We start from the raw sequence: 22,920 nt of genomic DNA, 5'->3' as shown, positions 1-22,920 counted from the left end.
CTGGGTATAAGCTTTCATGTGCGTGTATCTGAAGAAGTGTGCATGCACACAAAACTTATACCCAGAACAAACTTAGTTGGTTTCTAAAGTGCTACTGGACAATTTTTTAAATTTTTGGTCTATGAATGTTGTCACTGAATTTGGGGTCTTTAGTGGAGGACTGGAGGGGAGGCAGCATAACAGCAATCCTGTAAAAGGATGCACAGGGGAGATAGAGGCAGCCTTGATAACTCGCCCAAGTAAAGTGATGAGGGATTTTGTTTAAGCCAGAATCATGAAATCTTATGAGAAACTCAGCTTGTAGAGGAAGGAATGGCGGAGCTCTCGTGCAAAAGGAATCCCTCCCCTCAAACCTTTTAAAAATCTTCCATGCTATTAAGAAACATAATTGTGCCCTTTGGGGCTCATGTGCACTTGATTTCATAATTAATTTGTGAACCCTCAGGAGATTGTGTTTGTGGCAGCCCTAGATAGGGCAGCTGTGGGTGGATGTCTGAGGACACAGATCAGGGCTTTGCTTCACTGCTGGGAGACAAGCCTGAGGAGGAGGCAAAGAGGGGAACAGGGTGGTTCAAAATGCCCTTTCACACTGCCCTTCAGAGTTTGAGAACCTCCAAAAGAGCCAGCCCAGATGTACATTGAGGGGGGAAATCTTGACTTTGCTCTGCACTCTGGTTCAGGCTCTTTCTCTTTGTGGCAGCCACCATTTCTTTCCTCTAAGTCCCCATGCACCAGAGTGACAAATTATATAGGGCATTCTGAGGAAAATAAGATGATGGCTGGACCACCAAGAAGGAAGTTATTATGGGAACATCCCTGTCTGCAGCAAAAACAAAATACAAGACAATGCAATACATTAAGAGACTGGCATACCCAGTTTTGGACTAATAAAATGCCCAGAATAAAATCCTCGCAGCCATTTCTCATTACTTTTGAATTGCTTCATCACATCCTCGAGCATACTATTTATATCACAGAGTTTGGAGAGCCTCTCATTCAGCTGTGGAGGGAAAGCACATGGAGTCTCCAATCTCTCTCTTTTCTCATACCTGTTGAGAAGAAAAATAATGTTAGCCCATTCAAAACCACAATTCCTAGCACAGTAAAAGAAAGGAAATGAGAAAGAGAGTTGAAAAGAACCTATAGGCTCAGGCAGGCACAGAGAGGCTCAATTCTTCCTCACTACACGCTCCACAGGCAGATATCTGAGGGCCAAAGCAGCAACCCCAGGCCTCTGAGTCTGCCCGCTGATGCCTATTCAAAGCAACTGAATTATGTAATGTAATGCTCAAGAGTTTCTCTACCAACCTCACTTCGCTGCCTTTCACGAGCCAAGGGCAGGAACTATCTGAGTGTGATGACAACACAGCAGATATTGCCTTTCTCTAGATTAAGGTTACCAGACGTCCCCGTTTCCCCGTTTCCCAGGGACGGTCCCCATTGATGTTGAAAAGTGTCCCCAGATTCATTGAAAAAAATCTGGTAACCTTACTCTAGATCAGACATGTCCAATATGTCGATCGCAATCAACTGGTCAATCGCGGACTCGTTGCCTCCACCTTCCGCCCTCTGCCATGGCCGCCAAGCGCCTTCAGCATAAGCTCAGCTGCAGCCGGAGTGACTCCGCAGGTGGCAGTCGAGGCTCCGCTTAGCCAGGCTTGATCACTGCCACCGCAGCAAGTGCTCTGGCTGGTGCTGGCGGCCGTTGGCTTTGCCCGACGCCCATCTGCCCCCTGCAAGCCACAGCCCCAGGGCAGGGAGGCGCAGGGGCAACAATGAGGAGCACAGGCCCAGCTCTGCGGAGGGAACCACAGAAAGGATGGCAGGCAGAGAGAAACGGTGACACCCCTCCCCTCTCGCTCCTAGTTCTGGGTGGATGCTGAACTTTCTTCTCCTTTCCAGCTCCAGCCTGGCTACATTTACTCGAAAGTAAGCCGCTGCGGAGCTCACTGTCCGGTAAAGGGGGAATTGGAGGGGGCTGATGTGGGGGTAATTATTTGTTATTCTTTTTATCATCATCATCATAATAATTTATTATTTATACCATGCCCAGCTTGCTGGGTTTCCCCAGCCAAATATAATATGTTTAAGTTGAAAAATGACATTGGGAGAGTGTAGTAGATCACTGCCAGTTTTTGATACTGGATAGTAGCCTACTTGGAGTTGGACATGCCTGCCCTAGATGTCTCCAGAGAAGGTGCGAAGCAGAAAAAAGATGTTTGCCGCTGTTGGCAAATGCAAAATGTTCCTTATAACCTCTATTCTGAACCTGAATGACACCTTGAAGTTACATATTGCAGCAGAGATATAGTCAATAACCCAGCACACGCCCCTCCCTTATGAGAAGTCACCTCCACAGGGGCTCCATGAGAAAGGGTGGGGTGGTCAATAGAGTGGTTGCTGTAGAGCAGTGATGGCCAAATTTGGCCCTCCAGCTGTTTTGGGACTACAATTCCCATCATCCCTGACCACTGGTCCTGTTAGTTAGGGATGATGGGAGTTGTAGTCCAAAAGCAGCTAGAGGGCCAAGTCTGCTGTAGAGTTCCAGAGTGACTATGCAGTTGCAAATAAAATGTTTTAAGTGTGTTTTAGTGCAATATACAATGTGACACTTTGGCAATGGTGATGGTGAGCCTTATGTAAAATTCAATGTATTTTTTCATATTTTTTTTATTTTAAAAAAGCATTTTGAGAATGTTTTTATGTGTGTGTAGATTCCACCTAAGCAGCAACGTAGGCACTCCAAAGGAAGTCACTTTGTCTGGAAAGGCCAGTCCTAGCATAGAGTCTTCCTAATTTCCCAGGCAGGGTCAATAAAAGAAACAGCCTTCACATTAAGCGGTTATCTCCCAACATGTAACTCATGACCTGCTCAACATGATATCTACAATCTTACCCGGGAGAGGTTGGGAGGAGGAATTCCAAGGGGCTCTATGCGCGGGCCAATGTAGAAGAAATTGAGGGGCATCCTCCAGGACCCTCACCCACCTAAGACCCTGGTGTGTCTCAAAGGTAGTCCTGCGATCTCACCCCTCAACAGTATTCAGTGAAAGAGCTTGAAGCATAGCAAGTGTAAAAACTCTCAAGGGATCAGGCTTTCTACCCAAACGAAGCTGCTTCTTACCTCGGAAACTCCTTAGGGAAAATCACAACAATCCCACCTCTGAGGAACAAAAACAATCAACTTATTCCAGATTCACTAACCTCCCCTCCAAAAATACCTAAGAGAGAGTTAACAGAGGTGGGTGTCTTTCTGTTGCTCACTATAGTTTGAGGAAAAACTAGCTGGACATTGAAACACGTTCGTAGGTACTGAGCTATTCACAAGCATCTTTGAGCCACTTTCTTTTATATGTTTGACACTATGTATTGCAGAGTCAGTGAATGCAACATGCAAGAGGCAGAGAAGAGCCTCCAGCCCTATGTGACGGGGAAGGAGGAGGCAGTGCTCTGGCCTTGATCCTTGGAGGAAGAATTAGATTGCTACAATAGCTGTAGGGCATGGATAGGCAAACTAAGGCCCGGGGGCCGGATCGAGCCCAATCGCCTTCTAAATCTGGCCCACAGACGGTCCGGGAATCAGCATGTTTTTACATGAGTAGAATATGTCCTTTTATTTAAAATGCATCTCTGGGTTATTTGTGGGGCATAGGAATTCATTCTTTTTTCCCCTTCCAAAATATAGTCTGGCCCCCCACAAGGTCTGAGAGACTGTGGACTGGCCCCCTGCTGAAAAAGTTTGCTGACCCTGCTGTAGGGTGTGGAGTCCTACAGTCTCTCCCCCAGGAGCCCCTTCTGTACCAGGTTTTATGTGTTGGGGTCCTGGACCCTTCCTGACCTCAGAGAGATGCTAATGGAAATGAGCAGGATCCACTTACTTCTCCAAGGTGCTTCTCACATCCTAGAGGGGAAAAGATAACAGCAATCACTGCCTATAAAAGGCCACACTTTGAAGGCACTTCAGACCCTGGAATGGATGCAGCCTGGTCCTCTAATCTCAGTCTGCCTGGCACACATCAAAGATTTGAGCAAGAATGGCTAAATCAGCCAATATTGGTTTCAGTCAGTTTTTAATTTTACAATCTGAAGTTCAGTTCTCCACAATTCCATATCAGCATTTTAGTGCGAATTTCTCCCCAAATACACCTTTGTAGCCAATTTCGTATGCAAGTTCCGATTACTTGGCTTGAGAATTTCACTAGAAAATCTAGAGAATTGCTGGTGGATGGCTATGATTCAGTTTGCATATTGATCATAAACGGCAAACAAAGCAGGTCTGAGGCAGTTTTAACTTATCAACCTGCATTTAATTTTGTGTGCAAAAAAATCCCTCCCAACACACTTCTCATTGTGCAATTTAGACATCAGGAGGCCTACAGTTTAGTCCTTCTAGAACATTTCCCCCCAAATCCATTTTTAGAACATCGCCAAATTTCAGCCAGCCAGCACGTACCATTTTCCTTCTGGAAACAAAAAAACCCACCTGCAGTATAAGATGCAATAAATTTTTGTGTTCAGCTGAGTTTCTTACCCCACCAAATGTCGGTGGATTCGGTCATTACAACCCCTCATTGTTTCTTTCACAGAAAAATGTTCAGGAAAAGGTCAAGGAATTGTGAGGTGGTTGGTAGAGACCATATAATGATGGGGGATATTTCTCAACCCAATGGCAGGTTTCTCAGAGGGTTACATAAACACCCCAACCACCACAGACCATTTACATTTGTGCCGAGTTCTAATAGCTATTGCATTTTTTTATGACACTTTCATAACATTTATCATGATTGAAGTTGGCCTCAATGTCTGTCTGGAGGGCAGAAATTGAAAATCTGAATGCAGAAAGGTGGGAGTGTCAATTTGGATTAAAAAAATGTGATTGTGCTCAATGTTAAGGCTCACTTCTCCTTTGCTTAATTTTAATTTTGCTTAGCTCTAAGGGAGCCAGATCAGCCCACAACAGGACATGAAGGCAGCACTGCAAAAATAGAAGGCATTAGGAGAAAATCTTTGGCTAAGCACAGAACACCACATTCTATTAACACTGAGTAAGCATCTCCAGTCTGCATTAAGGGGAATAATAAACCACACCAGTTTTCTTGGCAGCTCCTGTGAAAAAGCTGAGTTCTTTTACTGCTTGTATAGAGGCACAAAAAGATTTGGAAGAAGCCCTTCTCCTGGAGTGGAGCCTTGGGCTGTTCCTCCTGCCATCTTACCTGCAGGAGTTCACTTGCTGGCTTCTGTCGTTTCTCTTCCATCTCCTGAATGATCCTCTCAAGAGAGGAGAGTTCCCTGGAGAGTCTGGCCAGCTGCTCATCCCTTCTTCTTGCAACCTCCAGCTCCACCTCTTCTATCTCGTGCAGCAGATGTTTTTCTTTCTCTTCCAGAAACTGGCGCAGTTGTCTAAACTTCTCCTCTGTCCCCTGCTTCTCAGTTTTTGTTAATTTCTGCAAGAAGCAGGTAGAAGTAAGAAACATGGAGCCCTGACTCAGGAACACGGCTATTCCTGCTTGCTGCCTTCCAGTTTGCCTAAAGCAATGAGCTTTTCCCCCTAGCCATGGAGGTTCCTTGCACATATTTGGACCTGGCATAATCACAGTTCTAAAATATTCAGGGAGCCTCCACGGACATTAAATGCTGCTCACTTTAGACTGAACACTTCCATAAATAGGAAGGCAACAGAAACAGAGGAAGAGGGCATAGCTAGCCTGCTCATCCCTAGAGCACCCCTGTTTACTTTAAGGCTTCAGGATGGCCTGACTTTGCTAAAGATTAACAGCAGAGTGCACATTTCAAAAGACCTTTCATTAACCACTTGTATGGTCCTTCAGGATATCCCAAGTACTTTATATTCAATAGAGCTGGGCTGCCTCAGGGGGAAGAAATTCAATCCAGTTTGCATTCAAAGGTGATAGTCACTCTCCAAAAAAATATGCAGACGGAAAAACAGCATTCATTTCAAATTAACACTCCTCTGAATGTTACTCAGGTAATGTGCACAAAAATGCACATTCGAAGGTAAAGTAGGCATTAAAATTGTTTATGAATGCAAATAACACAGAAAGGACTTTTTCAAAATTGCACGCTGATGTGGAAAAACGGGGAGAAGCTGGTATGGGACAGATTTGCCCGTGCTTCTTCAGTCCTGACTTGATTACAGTGGTACCTCGGGTTACATATGCTTCAGGTTACAGATGCTACAGGTTACAGACTCTACTAACTCAGAAATAGCAACTCGGGTTAAGAACTTTGCTTCAGGATGAGAACAGAAATCATGCTCTAGCAGTGCAGCAGCAGTGGGAGGCCCCATTAGCTAAAGTGGTGCTTCAGGTTAAGAACAGTTTCAGGTTAAGAACGGACCTCCAGAATGAATTAAGTACTTAACTCGAGGTACTAGTGTATTCAAATGCTTGTTCCCATCCTAGTAACAACAGGGACACCTACAAGGAGGTCTTGACTTTGCCTTTCCAGGTCTGCTCGATAGGCTAGCATTTTCTCTCTCTCTCTCCTCAGTGTCTCCAGGCGGCTGCCGAACAGTCTCTAAAGAGGAAACAAAATCCCAGGTTTGATTAAGACCAAGAAAAAGTGGGAGGGAGGGAGAGAGGGAGAGAGAGAGTTAGAGAGAGGAGTCCACTTTAGAAGGCATCTGAAAGCAGCCCTGTATTGTGGGGGGATTATGTTAAATGTTTTATTATGTTTTTATATGTATTGAAAGCTGGGTGGGGTATAAATATCATTATTATTATGATGGAATAGGATGACCCTATTTTCGTCATAGAAATGTTGGAGGGTATGCAGCTCCCTTTGGAACCTACCCCTACACTGCTCAGGTTTCTTCTTTGCTGCCTTTTACATAATAAACAATTGATGTTTGGGCAATTGATTTAATGCAGTTTGGACTTAAGTGCTACAGAAAACGGCCCAGGAAGAATCCACTGCTCTTCCCCCTCATCAAGATCCACAGTGATTTCCTACCTTGTACTCTTCGGCAGCCTCTTCCAGAGGAATCACCTTGTGGTTTTCATGTTCCTTGGATCTGTCACAAACCACACAGATGAGGGTCGCGTGGACTTTGCAGAAGAGCTTCAGGGTCTCCTGGTGCTTCTCACAGACCTCCCGTTCCTGAAGGGGAAGGCTGAGCTTCTTGGCTATTTCTACCACGTTGGCCAGTTGCCGGTTGGAGATGAGGTTCCTCCGCTGGACAGTTATTCTGCACTGTGGACAGGAAGCCTCTCCTTCCAGTTTCCCCCAGCACTGGACCAAGCAAGATCGGCAGAAGTTGTGTCCACACTCTGGGATGGTCACTGGATCCTTGAAATATTCCAGGCAGATGGAGCAAGTAGCTTCATCGCACAGACTCTGGACGGGACCACCAGAAACAGCCATACCTTCCAAAGTCCCAGTTAAGTTTTACTTTCTCAGTTTTCAGTCACTGGCTGTTCCCCTTGCTGTAAATGATTCATGAACTCAAGGCTGTTGGGGCCTTCTTTTTAAAAAGACAGACAGACCTCTGCAGTTGCTTAACATTTTGTTGAGAAGCCTTGGTTGTCCTTTCATTGCTTTGGATTGCTTTTTAATGGTGTGTTTGTTGTTGTACAGTGGTACCTCGGTTACATACGCTTCAGGTTACAGACTCCGCTAACCCAGAAATAGTGCTTCAGGTTAAGAACTTTGCTTCAGGATGAGAACAGAAATCGTTCTCCAGCGGTGCGGCAGCAGCAGGAGGCCCCATTAGCCAAAGTGGTGCGTCAGGTTAAGAACAGTTTCAGGTTAAGTACGGACCTCCAGAACGAATTAAGTACTTAACCCGAGGTACCACTGTACATTGCACTGAGAAGGCTGCGTGAACTCAGCTAAATTCTTGGCATTGTGGTGGTGCAGTCTTTGCTTCAAAAAAATCCAAGGGTAGAGCTTTGTAGCAGTTGGAGCTGCCCTGGGCTCCCTGCTTGGTCATCTTTGTCAGCTGCTCAATTCCAGGGAATGGTCTGGTGGTGTTGGGCCCTTCAGGTGAGGGCTGCATTTTATCCAGCGCTTGGCATCAACTAGTTTGAATAAGTTTTAATGAATTTGTTCAAATCCTGGGCTCGTCCACACTTCTGCTTGTCTAGTTGGTTTTCTGCTTTCTATCCACACATCCGAATAGTTTCAGGAAAACCTGCTCTTTATTTTTAAATAGGAGCAAATGTCAATCTGGAGAAAACCCACATTGCCATTTGCTCCGATTGAGAGCTAAAGAGCAGTTTTCCCCAGGAGAAACCAGCAGGATAACAGGCAGTGTGGGTAAGGCCTTGATCTCTGAACTGCACCTGAAAGTAGCCCCCATAACTGAGGGTGAATTAATTTTGTCTTGAATGATTTATAGTTTGCCATTGAGTTCATTCTCTTCCATGTGTTTTTCACTCATTGGGACTTTTAAGTGTAAAGATCATAATTGTTTGGGGAAATAAAGTGCTTTATAAAATGCTTTGATTCGTGAAACTCGTCACTATTACGAGTGCCAAAAATAGAACTTCTGCACTTGGAAGAAATGAACATCTAAAATTTGGACCTCCCTTCCTGTTGATATCAGGTAGTGCCCTCTTTTGGGTGGCTGCTTAACATTGTTTTTGTTTAGGTAATTCTATCCTGACATGTAGAAATTGAAATTAGGCTACTGCTGGATTTAATTATCATTTGAATGCTTTTGAATTCCTGTTTTCATAAATATTTTCTTTAGTATTTTAATGTTTATATTTGGGGTGTGGGTGCATGTAAACGGATTACTTTTGTTATAATCAATCAAGCAGTACATAAAGCTTGTAAAATCAAATGAATCATATAGACAATTCCTTTTCCTGTGTGTGTGTTTCGCTTTACTGTATATGTTTTATTGGGGCTGGATTCCACTAAGTAGGATACTGGTAGGGTTGCCATATTCCGAAGCGCAAAATCCGGGACACATTTGGGGCACCTCCCCCATCCCCCATCTCTATCGTTCACCCCCTTCCTGTTCGCCCCCTCCTTCCCTCCCCTCCCTTACCTTTGCTGTCCTTGGCTTCCTACTCACGAGATGCTGCGTCTCTGGACAGTGGGAGGCCAGAAGCCCGGGCAAGGCCTGGTGGCCAGTGGAAATGCCACCAGACCTAGTGTGGCCAATAATAATACTAAAAGTAAAATAAACCCAAACCCGGACACTTCATGTAAACTGCAAAAATCTGCCCAGAGGGGCATGCTGGCCCCCCAACAGAGGACATGTCCTGGAAAACCCAGACATATGGCAACCCTTGGTAGTGGAAGAGAGGCAGTGCCATGAGACTCACTAGCATAAGCTAGTGGACTTCAGCACCTCTTCTCCCCACAGAGAGAACCAACCCCCCCCCCCCCCAGGGATGGGGAGGCGCATCTGTCTTGCAGGCTTTCCTTTGGCAGGCCGAATCCTCAGCTGCTGCAAAGTGCCCTGCCCTTGAGGGAGTCCAGAGAGCAGCCTCCCCTCTGCCTTGAGGACATTATGGGGTGTGATGTGGGGTGAGGAAGAGATGGAAACCTTTCCTTGAATGGACTTCCCTCACTTAGGGGCCAATTCCAGTTATAGGTAATTGCCCCTTCTCTCAGCAGCCTCCTCTACTCCAGCCCACATCATGCAGGAATGTCTTTTAAAATTTCAGATAAATCCTTTTTTTATTTGATTTCTTTGTTTCTTATCTTTGTTACTTCTTTATTTCTTTTTTTCTTTATAATTTTTTTATTCCCCCCCCCCCTGTTACGAGATAGTACATAATGTTTGTATAGACATGAAAATCTTTTAATCAATCAATAATCTTTTTAAAAAATCTTTTTTATTAAGTTTCCCATTTTAACAATCCAATCAAATCACATTGAATGTTCCGAATTATACAAATACATATCAAATAGTCCAAATATTCTGCCTAAATTGTTGGGACTTCCCATGCTTCAAGTTTGGGGGGGGGGGGGCTCTGATCATCTCATATCTCTGCTGCCGTGAATAGTCTTTCCCATAGTTCCTTTAAATCTTCCTGTTGTTAACCTCCCTTCTTTCATGGCCTCTGAGATGTTTCCACAAGCAAGTTGAAATAAGCAATGATGTGTTTCTGTGTGAATTTTATGTATATGACTCTCCGCTGTTGTTGCAGTATCTCCTCACACACTGGTGTTTATGCCAAATCAATCCAAAAGTCATTTCGCTGCTGGCAAACGTCATCTTCTCTCAGTTCCAATGAAATCAAATCTAGGTGTTTGCTCATTAATTTTCCCAGACTGGTTGCATCAAACATTAGCCTTTGCAGGGGAGATTTACCAAATCGGACTTGAAATACAGATATAATGACATATTAAGAGCTCACCTCCCCCTATGACTATTTATAACTCTGCAGCTTGGTCTTATTCCATAATGGCGGATTCCCAATTAAAAAATGCATCACATCTCAACATTATAAGAATTTTTGTGAAGTTTCTCCAGCGGCTAACGAGATCCTGCTTCTTTCTAAAATCAGCATTTGGAGGGTCTTTTATCTTCTTCCAGGCAATTCAAAAAACAGAAGCTTTAATTATATAATATTGTTATTTCCACAAAGTTTATATTTTCCCATCTCGCTTGCAATAAATAATGTAAAAGGTTCTTCTGGGGGGGGTGTTGCCAAGTATTATAATAAATCAGAGTACAATAGTAAAAAAGACTTTACCCCCCCTCCTTTTCTGTTCTGTTCCAACATACCAACTTAGATGTTATCCTTCTTCCACTCTGTCTCTTTTGGCCCTCAGTGGCTGGCTTAATTGGCAGATTAATTTCCCCCTCCTCACTTGAAGCATGGCCAAAACTTAAATCCAATTTTTCATCTTAAGTAATGGAACTTGGTGCGCTCGCGGGGACAGCGTCCAGGAGATCCGAACTCCCTTGGGGGCTTTCCATCCTGTGCCCCCACCCCCTTCTTCCTTACGAACTTGGGGGTGGTTTATTGGGCATCCGTGGGCTTCCGGGTTGGCGCCATCACCAAATGGCGGACTCCCTCCGAGCTCCGGAGGGAGCCTGCTCGGCAGGGGCTGGGTCCCACCGCGCCGGCGACGCGGGGACCCTCAAAAACCATGGGCACTGAAACCCATGGACATGGTGACTCGGCGGGCACCGTTTGCGCCCCCCGACCCGCGAAGGAGCCTTTTTAAAGGCTACGGAGCGGGGGACGGGGGGTGGTGTGGTGCTATGAGTCCTCCGCTTCCCCTGCCGAGCGAAGCCGCATGCCATTTGACGGAGAGCGCTGACTACTTCCATTGAAAATTTGGACTAAAAAGAATAACCCGTGAGTAATTGGGAAATCGGATTTAAAAGGAAAAAAATTTTTAAATTCGGAACGAGCGGGGGAGGTGCAAAAAGGAAGTCCGTCTCCCCCCTGTTGTAGAGAATTTAAAGCAAAGACCTGACAACTAAGATCGAGAGAAGGGTCTACTTTTTATTGATAAAGTTATTAATTTCACGATGGAAAACTACAAGATTGTGCTGGAGGAGAAAAGTGGAATGTGTGAGCATTCGCTCCATAGGACGCACAAACATTTCCCCTCAATTTTTGGAGGGGAAAAACTGCGTCCAATAGAGCGAAAAATACGGTAAATGCCTGGAGCCAGTGTGGTGCAGTGGTTAAGAGTGGTAGACTAGTAATCTGGGGAACCGGGTTCGCTTCCTCGCTCCTCCACATGCAGCTGCTGGGTGACGTTGGGCCAGTCACACTTCTCTGAAGTCTCTCAGCCCCACTCACCTCACAGAGTGTTTGTTGTGGGGAAGGAAGGGAAAGGAGAATGTTAGCCGCTTTGAGACTCCTTCGGGTGGTGATAAAGCGGGATATCAAATCCAAACTCTTCTTCATCCACTGTCCCTTTCTCTAAGCAATACATGTATGCGCAGAGACAGGTATGAGGCCAAGCTGCTTTCAGAATTATTCACAGGACTGCGAAGTATCAGCAGGTGTGAGGTATTCACTGAGAAGAGGCTTTGCTCAGTGCAAGGAATCAGTGGAGGAGCTGAAAATTACATGCTGCATGGTTCAGTCACAATCATCATTGGCAATCCTTCATGGCCAAATAAGATTGTCTTCCATGTACGCAGTCTTAGCGGTGTGTCTGTAAATGACTGTTGGAGGCCAATTCTGGATTCACACATCCTTCCACAGTGGGAACATAGGTTTCTGGGCGGGAGCTGATCACAGTGAGAGTGTGCCAAACAAACGTGCTTCAGGATAGCATGGTGAGCAAGCATGGGAAAGTGGTAGCGCATCTCTCTATATACAGTGGTACCTTGGGTTAAGTACTTAATTCGTTCCAGAGATCCGTTCTTAACCTGAAACTGTTCTTAACCTGAAGCACCACCTTAGCTAATGGGGCCTCCTGCTGCTGCCGCGCTGCCAGAGCACGATTTCTGTTCCAATCCTGAAGCAAAGTTCTTAACCCGAGGTACTATTTCTGGGTTAGCGGAGTCTAACTTGAAGCGTATGTAACCCGAAGTGCCACTGTATAGGTAAAGGGTAAAGGGACCCCTGACCATTAGGTCCAGTCGTGGCCGACTCTGGGGTTGCGGGGCTCATCTCGCTTTTTTGGCCGAGGGAGCCGGCGTACAGCTTCCAGGTCATGTGGCCAGCATGACTAAGCCGCTTCTGGCGAACCAGAGCAGCGCACGGAAACGCCATTTACCTTCCCACCAGAGAGGTACCTATTTATCTACTTGCACTTTGACGTGCTTTCGAACTGCTAGGTTGGCAGGAGCAGGGACCGAGCAACGGGAGCTCACCTTGTTGCGGGGATTCGAACCACCGACCTTCTGATCAGCAAGTCCTAGGCTCTGTGGTTTAACCCACAGCGCCACCCATGTCCCTACCACTGTATACTTGTATCTATATAAGGTTTACCTCTAAAACCAGAACTGTATTATAGTGGGTTGAGCTAATCGTATACTAACATCTCTTAAAGTTTATGTAGCTAGTGTGTTTAAGTTTGTCTTGTACCATGAGGCAATCAACACTTTATACTTTGAACTGAACTGAGTGGGAAAGTTGTTTCCTTACCAAGGAACTCTGGAAAATGCTACTGGAAAGCAGGAAAACTCGGATGTTCTGCTGGAAGACTCTGCAGTTCACACTGGTCAAAGTGTGGTGTATCAAGAACAGAGGGCGGTCTTACAGGTCATGGGCCAACTGACTTCTACAAGTCAATTAAAAATGATAGATAGATAGATAGATAGATAGATAGATAGATAGAGTGAAACTATGGAGCATGCTCCCCCAGGAGGCAGTGATGGCCACCAACTTGGATGGCTCTAAAAGAAGGTAAGACAAAATTCATGGAGGGCTATTGTGGGCTCCTCACCATGACGGCTATGCTCTGCCCCCACACATCTGGAGACAGTAAATCTTCCCAATACCTGTCACTGGAAATCATGGGAGGGGAGGAGAGGGGAGTGCTCTTGTGCTGTGTTCTGCTCCCAGGTTTCCCACAGGCATCTGGTTGGTCCAGATGCTGGACTAAGATGGGCCACTGGGCTGATCAAGCAGGTTCTCCTTATGAATTGAGTGAAATTTATTACTAAGTATGGATATGGTGGGGACACAGGTGGCGCTGTCAGAGCCTAGGACTTGCCAATCAGAAGGTCGGTGGTTCGAATCCCCGCAACGGGGTGAGCTCCCATTGCTCAGTCCCTGCTCCTGCCAACCTAGCAGTTTGAAAGCACGTCAGAGTGCAAGTAGATAAATAGGTACCACTCTGGCGGGAAGGTAAACGGCGTTTCCGTGCGCTGCTCTGCTTCGCCAGAAGCGGCTTAGTCATGCTGGCCACATGACCCGGAAGCTGTACACTGGCTCCCTCAGCCAGTAAAGCGAGATGAGCGCCGCAACCCCAGAATCGGTCACGACTGGACCTAATGGTCAGGAGTCCCTTTACCTTTTATGGATATGGTGAGGCTGCACTTACACAGGGAATCTGTAGTTTGTGCCTCTCTCACACAGTTTGTATCTTCTTCCTGTCTTGAGGTCTATTAAACCAAGAGCGCCCTCTTTTGATATGCACGAAGGGGTTGATTTCTAGTAATCCACCAATGCAAATACAATGTGCATATCTGAACAACTATCGGAGGTCTTGTAGGGACATGAAGGCATACCACACAGCTGTCTCATTTTAAGCAGGACATTATTCCAGATTGACAGACTTCCTGGGTTCAGATCCCAATCCTGGATGTCCAGTGCTGGCTCCAGTTTTGCTCTGGCCATGCATTTTTCATCCCACCCTGTGGCATGAGTGAATTGGCTCACACCAGAGCACGGAATAAAAAAAAAAGGAAGTGAAACCCCCCTCCAAGTTACCACTCCTCTTCCTCCTTCCTCCAGGAGGAAACGGAGACTAAGGCCACGGCGGAAGTGGAGGCGGCTGTGCTGCCTGCAGCAGCTCTGCCCAAGGCGGCTGGGGCCGCTCTGCTTGAGGCCATGCTGGTGGCGGAAGAAAAGGCGGTGGCCACAGAGGAGGTGGCAGCCAAAAGTATGGGGGGTGGGGAGGCAGCTGGTGAGCAAGTGGACAAGAGAGGGAGTGTGCAAGTGGCTGGGGAGAGCGATCAGTGAGGGCGCAGCAGGGGGGTAGGGTGGTGGCAGAAAAAAAAAGAAGGGTATGGGAAGGTGGAAGAATGAAACTAGGATTGAAGGTGATGGAAGCTGAACCCTTTTGAGGAATATGTTATTTATTGGGAAAGTTAAAAGTGTTGCTGTCTCTTTAAAAAATAAGCTGCAGGGGCGATTCTGGGAAAGGGAAGAAAAACAATACAAGGTCTTATTTTTGTTTGTTTTATTATTTATGCTGATTGTGACTGGAATGAATTCTCCCAAAGGACCCCTCAAAAGCTGCCAAAAGGGCTCCTGAGAAGCATATATATATATGTGTGTGTGTGTGTGTGTGTGTGTGTGTGTGTGTGTGTGTGTGAGAACCACCCTGAGATCCCCAAGCATAGGGTGATATATAAATTCCATTACACATGTGTGCTGTGTGTGTCATTCTGGTGAGGCAGCTTTAGTCTCCTCAGCAGATTTCAAGGTGGGTAGACACTGTATCCACTCGAAAGAAAGGGAGGAGGGTCTCTCCATAGAACCAGGCTCCTGAGAATGTGTGGAGTTTGGTTCCCAAGTCAGCATTATAAAAAGACACACATCCGCCTTCATAGTCCAGAGTCACCCAGATCCTCTTGAGCTTCCCATTCAGGGACAGATGAAGGGGAGTAGGGGAAATGCAGATCTTGTGCTGACCACCTGTCCTTTGTACAGCCCAGATCCCTCCCTCGGGACTTAGGGGAAATCCATACTTGCTCACAGACTTCACAGCAACCCCTACAACCCATCCTTCTCCATTTTCCACATTGACTTCCCAGAAATGTCTGCCTGCTGTGAATCCCTCACAACCTAACACTGGAAGATAGCAGCCGCCGTATGTGTTACGAGGTTTTTCTCCCATTCTCACACTTTTCCGATCCTCAGACAGCATGTAGCTGGTATCGGCTGTGTCTGGATCCAGAGTGACATTTGCTGTTGGGGAGATGATGAGGGAAAGAGAAGAGATGCAGAGTCAGCTGAGAGTTGGAGATGAATATCCTGATCCAACAAATGCCCAGACTAGATCCCCTCTCAAATAATTGGGAGTTCTTTGCATTGCATTCAGGATTGGGACCCTCCTCCCCTCCTTCCAGACTTGCCCCACTGAACCAGGTTTCTGTTGTTTTCATATTCAATGTAAATATATATAATATATTGTGCCCCTCCAGTCATTCCAGGTGGGAAAAAAAAGGTTATACAGGGGTACCTTGAGTTAAGTACTTAATTCGTTCTGGAGGTCCATACTTAACCTGAAACTGTTCTTAACCTGAAGCACCACTTTAGCTAATGGGGCCTCCTGCCGCCAGCACACGATTTCTGTTCCCGTCCTGAAGCTAAGTTCTTAACCCGAGGTACTATTTCTGGGTTAGTGGAGTCTGTAACCTGAAGCATATGTAACCCAAGGTACCACTGTATGTATGTGTGTGTCTATATAAAATGTTCATAAATGTAGCAACCAAGCATGTACATAGATATATAAACCACATGTCTGAAATTCCAAAGAAAAAGTCCTGAAATCATTTTGTTCCTCCCAAATTGACCTCAAACATTTCTCTGCAAGGTCGAAGGAAAATGGAAAAGCCTCCCCATGGTCTTCTCCTTCACAAATCCTGTCTGAAGGGTATGTCTGTGTATGAATAGGGTGAGCCTGTGACTTGGCTCAGTAACTAAGTATTTATCACTACAAAAGACTGGCCAGGCTCACCAGGTAATCCAATCAAGTGGCCATCAATAGGTAACCTGCCAGACAGGAGATAAACAACACACTCAGATTTCTGTTGTAGACCACCTTTTCTGTGATGTAGTTATGATGTATCTGGGGTGGTGGTCTTGGGCTACACCCCTTCTGTGATGTAAGTATGATGTTTCTGGGGGTGGTCTTGGACTGTAGGGCAGGCATTTAAAAATATCTATATAAGGGCAGGCACACCTTGGTTCTGGGCCCCCCCTCCTTTATCCTACGTGTGAGGGGAGCAACCTGTTGCAACAGTTCAATAAAGATCAGGCTTACTAGCTGCTTTGCTTCTCAATATTCTCTGGTTGGCCTCTGTTATTTTCTCTGACTGATGGAGAACCTACAAAGGACTCTTATGTCCCCCATAAGGGAGTAAGGACAGATTTTTGTTTATTACACAGGCATATAAATTATTATTATGAATTATTAATCATTATTATTCTTTTAAAAATCATGAAAAGTGTGATTTCCAGTATATTTGGGCATATGGAGGGTGTCAGCTGAGCTGGGGGTTAGGGTTGAGTTAGGAAATCCCTAACTCTGTGAGCCAGATAGAGAGGGTGAAAGAATGTCTCTTTTCATGCATTTTTGCTTTTGCCTGCTTGGGATCCTAAAATTTTCTTATGCTGCTGGGCCCCACTTTTGCATGCAGACAAAGGGCTTCTTCACACCACAGTTTATGCTGTGTTTGTGGCTGCTTCTGACCCCATTTCATTTGCGTGGTCCAGGTGATATTACCCTCAAACAACATCACTTGGGGGCCATATTCAGGCCTCCATCATGTTATTGAATTGCACACGTGTATTTCTAAAGAACAGCCACTGAAATTGTTTAGCTCGTTTCTGATGCTAGTCCTACACAGAGTAGACATGTTTAAATTAATAAACCCAAGTTACTCATTTTCACTCTGTCTATACTTTACAGCAACATAAACGAGTTCTCTCCCTCAATTGTTTCTCCTTATTGCAATTGTGCTCTTCCACAACAGGAATATTTATTTTTTTAAAAGATAATTAATGGCTCCTCCTCCTCCTCCCTTTGCTGTCCTATTTCAGATTGCAGATTTCTCCCTGACCAGCTAATTGACAAACTCTGATGACCAGCTAATTGGCAGCATTTGCAAAGCTAAGATAAGGCCTACATATTCATGTAATTTTAGAATGGGGTCTTTGTTTAATGTTTCTCTCTTGGATTTAATCTACTGAATAAGGCTAATTGCCTGGGAAAAACAGGAGACAATAAAAATGTAGCCAGTTACAGGCCAAGAGTGTCAAGATTACTACAGTGGTACCTCAGGGTTAAGAACTTAATTCGTTCTGGAGGTCCGTTCTTAACCTGAAACTGTTCTTAACCTGAGGTACCACTTTAGCTAATGGGGCCTCCTGCCGCCAGCACACGATTTCTGTTCTCATCCTGAAGCAAAGTTCTTAACCTGAGGTACTATTTCTGGGTTAGCGGAGTCTGTAACCTGAAGCATCTGTAACCCGAGGTACCACTGTAACTGAAGCCTCTGTGTTCAGAGGGAGTATCTCTCAAAGTAAGACCAGAAGTCTGTAAAGGTTGTATTTAGTAGCCAGCATATCTCCCTCCGTGATTTGTTTTCTAAAAGAAAACTGAATTAACCATTCTAAGGTTTTTGAGTCCTGATATCTGGAGGAGATTGTTAATGGAAGTTACAGTCATATCTCATGTTACGTCCGCTTCATGTTACATTCTTTCAGGTTATGTCCCGCGGTGACCCGGAAGTGCTGGAAAGGGTTACTTCCGGGTTTCGCCGCTCGCGCATATGCACAAATTGACGTCATGTGCATGCGCAGAAGCGGCGAATCACAACCCGTGCATGTGCTGACGCGTCGCTGCGGGTTGAACTCTTTTCATGTTGTGAACGGGCCTCCGGAACAGATCCCATTCGCAACCAGAGGTATCACTGTATAACAAAAAAGTATGGCTACTCGCAAGACTGTCCCTGAATCTCAGGTAAAGGGAGCCTGAAAGTGGCGGGAGCCATTGCTTTCCTGCCATGAATGTGGGATCCCTGGAGGCATCAGACAATCTCTAGGCAGGAACAGAATTCCTCCATCATTAGTCTCACTTGTGGGTAGTTCCTTTGTAAGTGGAGGCACTCTCCAAACACCCAGTTCTGCACTCTCAAGCCCACCACCCTCTGTTTTACATATGAGGAACCCAAACAGCAAGACCAAAGCTATTGATGGTTCCGAACTCTGCAGAACAGACTCCTTAACTCCAATGAAACACCAGACCCCTCCCGTGAAGGTGGGCCTCCAATGGAAATTTACCTTTCTTTCCGAATGACCAATTATCTGAGGAAGAAAAAGATATAAAGTTTAAGGGCTATATCTCACAAAATTGTAGTTACAAATAATCGCTTCATAAAAAAGCATATGTTGTTTCCTCATTTCACATCAAAGAACAAGTTACTGGGAACAAGAAAGTTGTAGTCAGATGAAATTAAAGTAACAGGTAAAAATCAGACATTGTAAACCATACTAGACAACAACAGAATAAAGTCATTCCAAATCCATCAATGAAATGGGGATCCATAGCAGAGGATGGGAGGGGCGGCACTGCGGTAACAGTATTTTTAAAGGATCCAGAGGAGAGCTGGAGGCAGGTTCAAAGCTGCCCCAAGTAAACAGGTGGGGGAAAGCTACTGAAACCAGAATTGTTAAAAATACTGACAGAGCAAACTTGCAGAGGAAAAATTGGCAGAGATTTGAAATCTAATTCCAAGGGTCTCGTGCAACAGGAAGTCCTGCCTCATTAAACTTCTAAAATTCTTACAGAATGTTAACAAAATTTTTGGTAGAGGCTTTCTGGAAAAGTGTCCTTAGCTTCCCATGTGGGGCTGATCTAATAAGAATTGCAGGATTGTGTGATGGTTGAAGCACTATGCACGGCAGCTGTGGGTGGATGTCTGAGGAGGAGACGGCTCAGGCCTTTGTTCCACTGCTGGACCAGCCTGGGCAAGACACTGTTGGCTATTGGCCCACTTCGGAAAGGCTGACTCCTCTTCCCAAGCACTGGGGCCTGCTGCCGGTGATCTGCCCCAGGGAGATCAATAATAAGCGACACCTCCCTCTCGAGAGATGCACACTCCCTTTCCCCTTGCATCTCAGCAGAAGAAAGACGACAGTCTGAAAGTAGTCTGACTCATTCTACTTTATTCCCGGACTGTACACTGTAGACGAGCTAGTACAAAACATGTCTGCTCTCTCAGAAACCTCCGTACAACTCACTCACTCCTCCTTTGCAGCAACAACAGGAAGGTCTCAAGTTACACTTGGTACACAGCCCTGAGAATAGCATTGAATATCCTGTCTCACACTCAGTCACATCATAAGATTCACATGATGTAAACAATGAGTTGCTGGTTCGCAGCTGGTTCTCACTCATATCCCAACATCCTCCCCCATATGAGGCGAATCAACAGACACTGGGTGCTTGCTGATGCCCTTTTTAATGACCTTCAGGACATTGAAACCCAAGGAAAGACTGGGAACCTCCAAAAGGACCTCCAGATTGTGTAGATGGGAAACAAAACGTAAGGAAGGTTCCATGTAAATGAAAACTGGATGTTAGGCTGACCCAGCGGGATTTCGTAAGGGGAAAAGTCAATGAAACAGTTTATAGGTAGGAACCAAACTCCTAAGTCATTGGTCCCAGAATGGCATGCAGGTTCTTCGCAGGGATGCCAGCACCCCCACAAAAATCTACCCCACACCTGTACCTTCAAACCCATCCTCTGGTCATTCATTGCACATATAAAGAAACTAAATGCCACTATAGACCCAGAACTAAGCTATTGAATGTGCTTCCAAAGTCTGCAGAACTGACTGTTTAACCACAAAGAAATACCCGAACCCCACCCCTCCTGTGAATTGGGGTTCCTCATTGGAAATTACCTTGCTGAAGCTGTTCTCTGAATGAAAGGGAGTCTAGGGAAGAAAAAAAGATAAGAAGTATAAGTACTACATTCTTTTATTTCAAATATGTGTTCTTACCAAATAACACTTTATACTGCAGCATCTATCTAACCCGTGATCTTTTCTCCGCCATGGTTTCTTCCTAAAACGGGTGCAGCCAACCAGCTAAAAGAGACAGATTGTCCTGATCTCTCTCCCCTCACCCTCCCTCCATGGTCTCTGCCCGAAAATGACACCAAAGCACAAACGAGTAAAGAAGTGGGCAAACTTCAGCTGTTCAGACATCAGGTGTGTGTGCAGCGAGATTTGACTATAATTCTGTGTGTTTGTCTAACTGAGTGTTCATGTAACAAGCAGACAGATAACGGGACCTGTGTGTACAATATAATATGAGCCTGGTGTGCTCACTTTTTGACTTACATAATGCCCAGAATAAAATCATTGTAGTCATTATTTTATTACCTTGGAATTTCTTCATGGCAGAATCCAGAAGTTGGTCTATATCACAGAATCTGGAGGTCTTTCTCTTCAGCTTTGGAGGGAAAGTTGGCGGATTCTCCAATTTCTGTCTTTTGTCATACCTGGTGAAAGGAAACAAAATATTAGTCCGGCCAACTCCACAATTCCTGGTAAAGGAAAAAAAGCTGAGAGGAGGAAGAGAATGGTAGAGAGCCTAGAGGGAGAGGCAGACACAGAGAGGAGAGATTCTTCCTCGCTATGGGGTCCAAAACAGCCAAACCCCAAGCCTCCAGAAGGTGACCAGGCCAGACAGAGAGGTAGCCTAACTCAAGAAGGAAGAAGCCTTGCCACTGCTGAGGTGTTTGTTCAGGAAGATGGTAGCCACCTATTCTGGCCCCTGCTGCCTGAGGCAACCAACACCCTCTTTGTTCCATAGCTTAGTGCAAAATCCATATTTGCCTTTTGTGTGTGTGTGTGTGTGTGCGCGCACACACACACACACACACACACACACGCACACACACACTTTTGTTGACCACCAGCATTACGCTTTCCAATATCTAACTACCTCTGTCGTAAAGGTATATATGAAAGTATTGAAAAGGTAATTTCAAAGCCTGGAAATATGAAAACCTTTCGGCCTGCCATCAAAACGTTATTGTTATTATTAAGGGAAGTGCTCAGTGGCTCCATGTGGAAGTTAAAAAGCAATGGGGACAAGATGGAACCCTGTGGGACAACCCTGGAATGCTCCCATGGCCCTGAAATATGTCCCCCATAGAAATTCTCTTTCAGACGTTTGAAACTATTGCAGAGTCAGTGAGTAGGATGTGCAGGAGGCAGAGAAGAGCCCCCAGACCTGTTTGATAGCAGGGGATTAGGTGCTACTCTAAGCCTGATTCTTGGAGGGAGAATTGGGGCACAACAAGGTCAAAAAAGAGGGCCCTGGTTTTACTTGTGAAATGCTGTAGGTCTACAGTCTCTCCCACAGGAGGCAGATCTTACGTACTCTCATCTTTAATCCCTCCTGGCATGCTAACAGAAATGAGCAGGATCCACTTACCTCTGCAAGGTGCTCCTCACATCCTAGAGAGGAAAAGAGAAGGGAAATCACTACACACCACAGGCCACACTAGGAAGACCCCTCAGACCTTGGAATGAAGGAAGACTCCAGCCCTTTGATGTCAGTCTCATAGCACACACACCAAAGTTTTGGGTAGGGATAGCTGAATCGTCCAATTTTCAGCAGCTGGGTAAATCGTACACTTTACTTGGCTGGAGAACTGCCTTAGAAAGTCCAGAAAACTGCAAATGCTGACGAATGTTTGTAATTCAGTTTGCATATCGATTTATAAAGTGCAAATGAGGAATGATCCATCCCACGTCTATTGGATGCACAGGAGACCTGGCTTGAGGCTCCACCAATTGAGCCCCTTTATGTGCCTACTTCATGGGTAGGCAAACTAAGGCCCGGGGGCTGGATCCAGCCCAATCGCTTTCTAAATATGGCCCGTGGACGGTCTGGGAATCAGCGTGTTTTCACATGAGTAGAATGTGTGCTTTTATTTAAAATGTATCTCTGGGATATTTGTGGGGCATAGGAATTCGTTCATTTTTTTCTTTCAAAATATAGTCTGGCCCCCCACAAGGTCTGAGGGACAGTGGACCGGCCCCCTGCTGAAAAAGTTTGCTGACCCCTGACCTCCATCTATACAAGCAGCAAAGGTCTGCAGCCATCTTTCTCCTGACGGGGAGCCTTGTGCTCTTCCTGCCACTGTCTTACCTGCAGGAATTCGCTCTCTGGCTGCTGGCGCTTCTCCTGCATCTCCTGAATGAGCCTTTTCACATAGGACAGCTCCTTGGAGAGTCTGGCCAGGTGCTCTTCCCTTTTCCTTGCAATCTCCTTCTCCACCTTTTCTATCTCGTTCAGCAGACATTTTTCTTGTTCTTCGATAAACTGATGCAGTTGTCTGAACTTCTCCGCTGTCTTCTGCCTCTCAGTTTCTGTTAATTTCTGCAAAGTGCGGGAAGAGAGAAGAAAAGCGGAGCCCTGAGTCCGGAATATGGGAACTCACGAAAACATGACGTGAGTCATAGAATCATAGAGTTGGAAGAGACCACAAGGGCCATCGAGTCCAACCCCCTGCCAAGCAGGAAACACCATCAGAGCACTCCTGACATA

The 22,920-nt window shown here is 45.6% G+C and overlaps 1 protein-coding gene across 1 annotated transcript in view; it reads right to left on the bottom strand.

Moving 5' to 3' along the window:
- Positions 1–22,920, bottom strand: part of LOC310835838 (uncharacterized protein) — a 32,585-nt gene that overhangs the window by 4,706 nt on the left and 4,959 nt on the right. The window contains 13 exon segments of the mRNA XM_083720821.1: positions 874–1,049; positions 3,879–3,901; positions 5,214–5,444; positions 6,442–6,537; positions 6,973–7,401; positions 13,342–13,402; positions 14,331–14,523; positions 15,471–15,533; positions 18,597–18,656; positions 20,259–20,291; positions 20,742–20,860; positions 21,802–21,824; positions 22,522–22,752. Coding sequence (XP_083576947.1) covers positions 874–1,049; positions 3,879–3,901; positions 5,214–5,444; positions 6,442–6,537; positions 6,973–7,401; positions 13,342–13,402; positions 14,331–14,523; positions 15,471–15,533; positions 18,597–18,656; positions 20,259–20,291; positions 20,742–20,860; positions 21,802–21,824; positions 22,522–22,752 — 1,738 coding nt within the window.

Source organism: Podarcis gaigeae (genome assembly GCF_964106915.1).
Source record: "Podarcis gaigeae genome assembly, chromosome: 2".
Classification (NCBI taxonomy): Eukaryota; Metazoa; Chordata; class Lepidosauria; order Squamata; family Lacertidae; genus Podarcis; species Podarcis gaigeae.
This window is presented reverse-complemented; position numbering and strand designations above follow the sequence as displayed.